General features: G+C 42.9%; 1 protein-coding gene across 1 annotated transcript; it reads right to left on the reverse strand.

Moving 5' to 3' along the window:
- Nucleotides 1–149: 149 nt before the first annotated feature.
- Nucleotides 150–10,189, reverse strand: SYCE2 (synaptonemal complex central element protein 2). The gene is made up of 3 exons (XM_090059456.1): nt 6,348–10,189; nt 3,668–3,878; nt 150–1,683 (listed from the first exon to the last, which is right to left on the reverse strand). Exons 1-3 carry the CDS (start codon nt 6,458–6,460, stop codon nt 1,489–1,491), a joined length of 519 nt encoding a protein of 172 aa, XP_089915582.1. The 5' UTR covers nt 6,461–10,189; the 3' UTR covers nt 150–1,488.

Raw genomic sequence — 10,189 nt, forward strand, 5'->3', positions numbered from 1 at the left:
GTCACCGTTGATCCAACTAGATAGAATCTAAGCTGCCCATTTATGTTTCACGGGGCCCAGACTGCTTGCTGTCCTGGAAATCAACTTTTTTTTTTGTATTGCAAAACAAGCAAACACCCCAGTGGCAGGTTGCGTTTCAAGTTTTGTACCCTTTACTGAAGGGAAATTTCCTGAATTTCAGACAACTGTGGTATTTCTGACTGTCAGTTCTGGAGTAAAATGTAGGCCTGGTGAATAAATGGTGAGTAGATGAACACAGACTAAGATTTACAGAAACAGGTGCATTGGCAGATAAGATTCCAAGGGAAGGAGAGTTCACATGGGCAGGTGCATTGGCCTGTGACTACAGGTAGGACCAGATTCTCAAGTGTCCAGTTTCCAGCCTCTCGAGTATTCTTGAAAATCTGGTCTGTGCTGGCGGTTATATGAAATGGAAATTAGCCCAAAAGCCTGAGATTCACTGTAATATTGAGGGGATCAGACAGCTGAGCTAGCCATTGCTTGAAAGCTTAACTGCCAAGGTAGCATCTCCTGCATCAGTGCACCAGCTCTGAGTTCCAGGAACTTGGAATGGGAAAATTACTACTGCTCTGACTAGGAGGAAGAGGACAGGAGGCATTATGAAATCCACCTCTTATCTCCTTCTGTTACTAGTTGTTTTCCATTCGTTGTAGTTAGGACTATTAACAAAACGTTACTTTTTCAGCCCCTCTGTCTGTTAGAGTCTATCTCTGCTCTTGTGGTAGAGAACAGGCAAAGCTTATGGGAAACAGCTGTTTAAAATCTGTTCTGTGTAAAAAAAACAAAAAAACAAACAAACCCTAAACCACACAACAATTCAATTTTTGGTTATTTTGCTGTTTTAAACTATGCCGGGTTTTTTACATATTGCTACAGGTAACAATTAGAGATAACAAAATGGGCAAATTGCTGAATGAAGCCAAGCAAAAATGTAGCACTGGCAAACCTTTTCTCAAATGCCTTGCGCTAAGATAACATGTCATAAGCGGGTTACACGTCTTCTGCACAGAGCTGGCTAAAGATTGCCTGAAAATACATTGGAGAAGAAACATGCCAAAAAAGCAGCAGGGTGTGGAAATTTGCTAGCAGCTGTTCAGCTCTTGTGCAGTCCTGGTCTATCTTCAGAGTGCTTTAATTACAACCACCACCCCCTACATGAGGCAGTTTGCACTCCTTATGGCTGAATCTTCCCGACATGTTCCTTTAACCCACCTGGTTCTAACATGCCACTCATTAGAACATGGAAATACAAGAGGTTGTTGTGACCTTAAAGATCAAATTAGTGGCAACAGGGTGGAGGAAGGGGCCTTTATCAGCTCAGTATTGCCCTTGTTCCATTTGCACAGGGGGACCAGATGTGAGGTGGGTTTGGCTGCTAACTCCTCTGGTTTTTATGGAAGGCTTTGGCTCCAGCTGGCTCTTTTGGCTGTTGGTTTCTTCCCCCAACCCTGTCCCCCTCCTCTATTCTCACATCTCAGGTTGAATGCACAAGTCCTTATAAGCTGCCTCCACAGTGTGGCAGACTTGCCTGAGCTCAGCTCCGATCTGGCTGATCCTTTCCATTGCATCCAAGAGCTCCTGGAGCTTATTCTGCATTAGCTTGTTATGGAGATCATAAATGAGAAACATCATTTCTTCCAGCTTCTCTGCCAATGTCGAGACCTTTCAGAGTACAAGGGAAAACATGGCTTAGGAACAAAATTGGACAGGGGAAGAGCCAAGGGGCTGACTGTGAGAGGTCTAACACCTACCATGAGCAAGGGGAGGCAGTGACTTGATTTGCAGGGGGGCTTGTGCCATCTGGGGCCAGGGCTGGATATGGCCCTGAGAGTGATCTTGCTTGAGATTTTTAGGCGAAGTGGAGTAAATGTAAATACCTGTTGCAAGGGCCCATTGCAGACAGGCTTCTGGACTCAGACTGGACTGATCTGATCTAGTATTGTAATTCCTTTATGTGGGCCTGCGCTCTATTCCCAGCTGTCCTGGGATTAAGGTGCCTAACGACATAAGGCACATCTACACTGCAGTCACAGAAGAGGCAGGGTTAATTAGCTCAAGCAGAGCTCCATGCTGCCAGGCCTAGGCTAGTACAACCCCCACACCCCCTCCCCAGGTTGGATATCTGCACTGTGCTGCTATGACTCTGGTGTGTAGCCGAACCTTGGATACTTTGGACCAATCCACCCACTACCTCCCTCCATCTTTGGGCCCCTCCACACAGTGTTAAAGTGGGACAGCTTTCCGCACATCTGGCACATGCAATGGTCAGATATGCTGATCCATTGATATGCAAGGCCAAGTCTGATAGGTTTTGGGCAAAAGGTACAAACTGTCAGCTGGGGCATGTAATCCCTTTCTGTCAGCTGGGAATGGAACTGAAAGCTTTTGGGGAGCGCCAGAGTGTGTGATCCAACAGCATTTAGGTAATAAAAAGTTTGGCAAAGCCTGGAGAAGAAGCTCGGCTGCTGATTTCCATCATGTTTCAGTAGGGAAGGAGGTGTCTAGACACAACCTTAACTCTCACTCAGTAGGGCCAAGTGGTTGTTCCGTTTGCATAAGAATAATAGTGACAAGGGGTGTGTGTGTATTAATTACACGTTAGATCCTGTAGCTAATTTTTACCTCTGCGCTGCATTATTTCTCCTCTATGCTTAAGCAGAGGATGCTCCCAAGTATCTTACTTAATTGTCTCTAAGGCACAGAGGACACTAAGCCTAGTGATCCATGACTAATGCAGTTAGAATAATATGATTAAAATATATTAAATAAACAGTCTGTGACTGCATAATCTTTAACTTTGCATGTGCAGCAGAGGCAGGAGGAGATTAGGCAGGCTGGAGATGAAACAGGGGTTGCTGTTCTGCACAGGGATTTATTTCGAGGTCTCTGAGCCATGATGTTAGGATTTTGCTGGTGTTTGCAGATTATGAAAGTGGTTTTGCATTTAAAACAAGTTGGCTCTTTTAGACTGAGTTGCTCCAGCAAGGACAACTGGGGAAGAGGGGACAGGAAAGCCAAGCGGGTTCCCTCTTAACAACCTTCTTTCTTGTTGAGACCACCTGTTCTTCTTAACCGTTCTGTTCAATCTAGCTGCAAATGTCCCAAGCAATGAAGATCTATAGACCTTCCTCACACAGCTCTTGTCACATTAATGGGAGGGTTCAGGCATTCTTTCCTGCCTAGCTCCATGGATCTGCATAGGAAGCACTGGTCTTGTTGGGGAGGGTATATCACCCTCTTTGGCCTCACTCACATTAAAAGGAAGAGACAAGATAGCGTCAAGATGACTTACCTTTCTCCCCCTTTAAGAAGGGTCTTCAGGTAGCTGTTGTCAGGAGGAGTTATAGTAATGCTCCAGTATGTGTGGGGGATTGGGGAGGAGGTGGCATTATGGGAAACCTTAAGATCTACACTCAGGTTGTGATCCCCTGGGATCTCTGGTCGCTATTTTACAGGCAAGAGTGAACTCCCTATGCCCCAAAAGATGGGATGATGCACGGGAATTCTCCCTACCCCCACACATCTCTGGATTTTGTATCATAAGAGGGGACAATCCAGGATAGGAATGGGGAATTTTCCTTCTCCCAGAGGTTGAAAATGCTTCTCTTCACCAAACTAAAACAGCTCCTCCCAGACTGTTATTCACCTTCAGCAGGAGGCTCTCCCTGAAATTGCTCATGACCGTATGGTCCTTCTTTCGGTTCTCATTAATCTTATCAATCAGCTGCTGTGTCTTCTTCTGCAGGTTTTCAATGCTTGCATCCAGGGCTGCAAAGTAATTGGATGATTTTCCATCCAGAGCATCCATGGCAGTGTCAGCACCAGGGTAGGTAGGGGAAGCATGGGGAGGTTCTTTCCTGGATTTCAATGTAAATAAAAAAATAAATAAAGCCAGGTTTGTATTTAGCTTCAATGTAGAGGCAAAAATCTGCCTGAGGTGGAGGTGTGGATCATCTTTGCTTCCCAGGGAGGCAGCTACTCCCTTCTGTCTCAAACAGGGGAAGAAGTTATCAGCTCTATAAAAGAAACGTAGCAGTGACTCTAAGAAACTCAGTACAGGATTCTCTCAGTTCAGGAGGTACTTTGCTACTGTTTTGCATCCCCACCACTGCTCTTGTCCTTTCCTCACAATTACTGACACCTGATAAGTTGTCACTACTGGGGAATTCCCCTTGCAGTGGCAAATTAATCAGAGTTGACTGTGGAAAGACACAGGACTGCAAGAACTGAAAAGAAGACTCTTGCTCTGTTGAAAGGGGGGAAGGTAGACAGAGGTGGTATTGGACCTGGCTGGGGCAGAAAGGGAGATAGGCTGAGGAACAAGGGGGAAAGTTTACTAGACAGAGCATGAAGTTAGGATGCTGGAGACCTTAACTCAGCCACTGACTTCTATGGGTGAAAGTTGCTTAATTTTCCCCAGTGTCTTAGTTCCTGCCTTGGAGAACAGGGATAATGCTTTCCACTCTTACATAGGCGATATGACGATAACAATTGATGACTGGAAAGCATTTAGATACTTAGAGGAAGCAGAGTGGTCAGAAGCAGCCTGATTTTTACCTTGCTTATATCCATGTTCATCCATTGGAGTCACTAGAGTGATGCTGCTTTACACCAGGGAATTATTGCCCAGAAGGGCCAGGCAAAAGTGAGTCACAAAATGACCCAAGGAGCAGAGGTAACTAAGTCAGGCTGAGGCATTTGTACTCCTTCAGCTGTTTTATGATATTTGAACAGGAAAATTACTACCCCTCCTGATATGTCAGTTCACAGCCACAGGCAATGGGTATGAACCTGCCACGGCAATTAAACAAACAAAGAAAAATGACAAAGCATGCAGCCAAAATATTTCCACAAAAGGCAGAACCCAGAGGAAACCTTTGGTGGCTATTCTGTTAATTTTTCTCTTGAGGGAATCTTAGGCTTTTCCATTTATTGATCCAATAATAAAGCAGCTTATTAACCAGAATGCTAATTTATCATAGACTTGACAGCTTCTGTGTTGGCTAATGATTTTTAATAAAGAAAATGCAGAGTCCCTGCTGACTCGCTTGTTTGCTAAACTACTTCTACAGTGCTAGCAAAATTGGCATCTAATTCTATTTGATGGGAAATAAATGGCACACAGGATGAGCCCACTCAGGTTTCAAACCAGCATTCTTTTTTAGAATCAGGCTTCTGGATGTATTACCACCAGAGCCCGTGATGCTCTGCATAGCTCAGGGTCTTTGCCCAGGTCTTAAGGCTACCAGTAAGGGCTCCAGTGTCAAAAGCTTCTCAACCTTTCACTTTCCATGTCTTGGCCTTTGCAATGGAGGAAGGGGCTAAGTAAACCCTGCCATCTGCTGAGGGGAAGTCATGATGAACAGTTCAATGACAGAACAGAAAGCCAGAGAACCTGTGGCTGATGAGCTCAGTACTCTTGTACATGACAATGCATAAACAACATATGTGCCAGGTGGCATTTTGTCTGCACTCCCCCTGAATACATGGCGCATATGAGCTACAGTAAGAGAAGCTGTGTGTTCCAACAGATTGGACACTGCTCTGGGTGCCTAGAGACTTGGGTTCTAACCTAATAAGCTCATTATGGGAAAAGATGACAAACAGTTCAGCTGCTATGGTAAAGGGGGGTATTTAAACATGATCAATAGGAAGTGAAAGAGAAGCACAGTTGCATTTGTGAACTCTCTGCAGGTGCCTCTCACGGATGCTGCAAGTGCTGGAGCAATATAGGAATCCCACTAAACCAGCATGGTACAAGACTCCTAATGTGGAAGCAGTTATACTGGGAATCTTCTGCTTTGTCTTAAATCAGTTCACTAATCATTGAATTATGTCACCCCCACCCCACCACTTTCATTATAAGTATGGCATGAGAGAGTAAATAATAAAGGATAAATTCTTCGAATGTTCCCCATGGCCTTCAGGATTATATAGGCCTCTATCCTACCCCCATTCCTATTTAGCCAGAAATTGACATCTAAAGTGCCTGTCCTGTGCTACACTCATGGGCCCCACAGCTAACTTCCTAACACGGTTGATTTAATGCTGTGGTGACAAATACTTTCCATACCCAACTGTTAGTCATTAGTAGATTTAGTCTGTTTGAGGTTGCAAAAATCATTGCAATTAGTGTTATGGGTTTTGAACAATCTGGTTATTTCTAATTATACTAAAAAAATACTAAAAAAAACACGTTCCCCTTGGTTCTCCCTTTGGAAGGTTTCAATCGAAATATCTGTGCCCCCAGTTACAAACACTTATAGATAAAGATGCAGCAGTTTTTGTTCCTTTCTTGGAAAATATTAGATTGGAAAAATCCCTACCTTGATGGGCTGTCACTGGAGAATTCATCTCTCTCCAAGGTAGCACAGAATAGGCTGTCAGGTATAGCTGGCTCGTGTGCTGGCTCCTCATTTTCACCTTCCTGATTAGACATAGTAACCTTTCAAAATAAAACACAAATTTTAAGTATGCTGAATGAATCCGGAGGTGTCCCGCAACCCAGGACATGTACATGCAGCTAACTTGTGACCCTGATCAGGTCATGTCCACTGTGTCTTGTGAATATAGATCACAAGCTCTTCAAGCAGGACTTGTCTCATAATTAATGTTTGTGCAGCACCTTGCACATAAGGCCCCTGCTTCAACCACTCCAGTAATACAAGTAATTAATAATAGGATTAAAAGCATTACACCAGATCCAGTGTTTACATCAAATAAGGAGTTTTAAATACACTGAATAGAGCTGGTCAGCATTTATTTTTAGAAAACATTTTTTTTTTGCCTGTAAATTCTACCCAGTCAGAGCTGAACCTTCCCATGGGACATGTGCTTAATTTTTTTTGAGGGGTGGGGGGGGAAGAAAATAAAAGTTTAAAAAATGTCAAAGCATTTCATTTCAAGACATCTGGCTATTTTTCATTTTGAAATTAAATTTTTTGGTCATTTTTATTTTGCATTTAATATTTTAATTAGGAATGGTAGACACTGAAACAAATCATTTCAACATGTGTTGTAGGGAAATGTTTGGACTGATCCAACATTATTTTTCTCTGATTTTCAATTTGTGAAAAAAGTGAAGGATTTTTGTTGACCTTTCCACTCAATTCTGAACAAGGAAAAATAAGTCAAAATCTTGAATTTGTTTAGAGTCAGGAAGTTCACTCCCTGATTCTCTCTGACAGCAAGCTTGTTTCTCTTTTACACAAGTTTTACATGAATTTATATTCACTGGGATCATTCCCAATGTACCTAAACTGTACATGATACCTATAGGGTGGCCAAACTTACCACTTTTATCTATGAATTGATTTTGCTAGGGGAGTTTTAAGCAGTCTGTGTTTTGTGAGGAACTTCGCAGGACGAGCTTTTTGACTCAGATATACATTTCAGAGCTTCTGAGATGAAGTTTTAACTAACATACAAATAAAACACCCACAGTAAAAAAAAACATTGCTTTTGTGTTTATTGGATAAACATCAGCAAAACACCAATAATGGTTCATATGGACTTCACCCTTCCTAGTGCCACCTGTTTATACAGGTGATGTCTCTCCCTACTCCCTAGCTTGTATGCAACATTGGTTTGTGCTGGGTTTGTTAAAATCCACCATAACTACTCAGTAGTAGGAAACTCTTAACATTTTATGGGACAATTGATAGAGAAGATAGTATTCAAAACGTTGTATGCACATACAGTTTCACATTGTAAAATGCTATTTAAAAATCTTTGTCACAGCAAATATCACATATATGTTTTGTTTTTTTCCTGGAGCATCGGGATTTACAATAATTGGGAAAGGAAATAAAGGAGGGGTGAATATTCAAGTAGTATAAAATTATGAAACATATTGTATCAAGACACAATAAAACAGTATATGTTTACAGTAGACTATCTTTTTGTAGCTAAACATTCACTGATTTGTATAGTAAATACTTGTGTCATCTAAAACTTCCACCTGATGCCAGATGTAGGTGTGTAAATTGCACAAAAACTAAACCAAGAATTTGAAAACAGACATACCAAGTTTAAACTGTCCCGTGAGTCACTTTTAAACTTATAATCAATATTAAAGTAGATCCCATGTAGAGGAGAATTTGGAAAGTAGCTGGGGAAAAAAAGCACCTGAAAGAGTGCATATCAAGAGAAATCCACTCAAATCACCCTCATCTACAGAGAACATGACAACAGCTAAAACTCAGTCCTGACAAATGACATTTATAAACACCCACAAATGGAAGCTCTCCCCATATTTTTAACTTGCAATGATAACTGTTTTAAGTTTAAAGAGAACAAATCAAATGAATAGAAAGCCACTGCAATTCTTACTATGCAATAATATATATCTGTCACTATATTTACTTAGCAGTACGTCTAGACTTAGATGGCAAAGGTTATAAGGCAAAGAATATTTCAGATGTTTTTGTTATGTGGTATACACAATGCTGGAGTAGAAATATTACTGTTACTAATACTAAATGGTCAGAAATGTAATAACAAAACTAGTTACCGGGGGTTGTAAGTGTGGCTTTGTGTTTCTAGACTAAAATCTTCAAAACACTGTGGACATTAATGTGTAAAAAAATAAAGATAAGTGAGTGTAACTATTGTAATTATTTTTGCATTAAAACTATTATTTACTAGGCCAAAATGCTGCAGGAAACTAGTCATCACCAGTCCTTTTAATCTGTCCCTATCTGGTGTCCTCCATGCCTTAAAACAACTAGTTAGTTTTACTGGGAAAAAAACAAAACCCTCACTCCAGGATTGCCGATGCTCATATTATTTGGAGTTTCTCTTAAAAGCCTCAGCTTCTGGAGTCACGGGATTACATAAGACGCTCAGTTCTGCTTTAAAACTTTATTTCTAGCCCTCATGGTTAAGTGGAAAAGCTTAAAAGACAATCTTTGATGTAAGCCTTATTGTTTACAATCTCATTTTCCCCCCTAAACAAGTCTCATTTTCAGGGTAATTGGCCTGGCTGTATTTAGAGTGGCAATACTCTGCTTCTTCCTTTCAGCTTTAAAAATAAAGCGGATCTATGAGAAAGATTTCCTCACAGTCCAAGAAAAGCCCCCAAGAGAAGTTTGACCCAGTCTGACTCGAGATGGTGAGTATTAATAAACATGTTCAATCAGATTAGAGGAGACAGCTCAGTGGATACAGGATCCATCATTAAATTAACTCTTTCATTGAATTCTGGAGGAGCTTGATCTTGGATACGAGTGAAGGGCTTCCTGTGTCGATCCCAAATGAGCATGGATCCTATATTAGGTTCATAGGAAGAGGAGATTTGTGCCTGGAGTGCTCCACACCAGGGTTAACAGTGGAAGGAATGGATGCCATGGCCTGGCATGTCCCTGTACCAGGGCTCCCAGACTGCCAGAAGGGGTCACACAAGGAACCCCACAAAAGTGAGGGGCCAACCCTATGGGGTGACCCCAGATGGAGCCTCACAATATGGTCCCTATAGGAAACCCCTATATGAGTGTATGGCCACCCCCATGGGGATGGCAGGACTGTTTTAGGGCTCACAGGGGGACCCAAGACTGTCCCCTCATCGCTGAGGGGTGTCAGAGCAGGGGGCAGGCACCCCTCACCCCTCACAGCTTTTCCCACCATTTTCCCTCCCCTCACCCAGCACCATCACAGATTAGGGAGGTGGGCAGTTCCACCTTTGCTAAATGACACCTGCATCAGCCAATCAGTGTGTGCCCTGCGCTCAGCTCCTCCAATGAGAGGCTCTAAAGGGGGAAGAGGGGCTGATGTGGGCTAGAAATGTCGGGGAGGGGATAAAAATGAAGGGGGCAGACCAGGGAGGAGGGAAAGAAATGGGAGGAGGCAGGGGACAAAAATGTGGGAGATGAAGGCAGGGCAAAGGGGGACAGAAATAGGGGGCAGGATGGGCTGAGGGGCTGATATGGGGAGGCAGGAGGAGGGGAGAAATGAGGGGGTCCAGATTGGGCTGAGAAGCAGAAATGGAGGTGCAGGTTGAGGTGAGGAGCAGAAATGGAGGGGCAGAGTGTGGTAAGAGTGGCAGAAATGGGAAATCCTGAGAGGGCTGGGTGAGAGCAGAGGCTCTCTTGGGGAAGGCATCATCCAGAAAACAAGGTAGCAAGAGCCTCTGATTCCCAGTAACTGGTCTCCAAATCCTTTGCAGCCAAAG

Source organism: Crocodylus siamensis, chromosome 8 (assembly GCF_052110815.1).
Source record: "Crocodylus siamensis isolate JL-2025a chromosome 8, ASM5211081v1, whole genome shotgun sequence".
Lineage (NCBI taxonomy): Eukaryota > Metazoa > Chordata > Crocodylia > Crocodylidae > Crocodylus > Crocodylus siamensis.

Bases quoted from the DNA above. Each gene is read 5' to 3' on its own strand.
- SYCE2 (XM_090059456.1), bottom strand. From the start codon at position 6,460: ATGTCTAATCAGGAAGGTGAAAATGAGGAGCCAGCACACGAGCCAGCT. The intron at 3,879-6,347 runs GTAGGGATTTTT...ATTGAAATCCAG, and splicing joins TCCAGTGACAGCCCATCAAG to GAAAGAACCTCCCCATGCTT. The intron at 1,684-3,667 runs GTGAATAACAGT...GTACTCTGAAAG, and splicing joins GGGAGAGCCTCCTGCTGAAG to GTCTCGACATTGGCAGAGAA.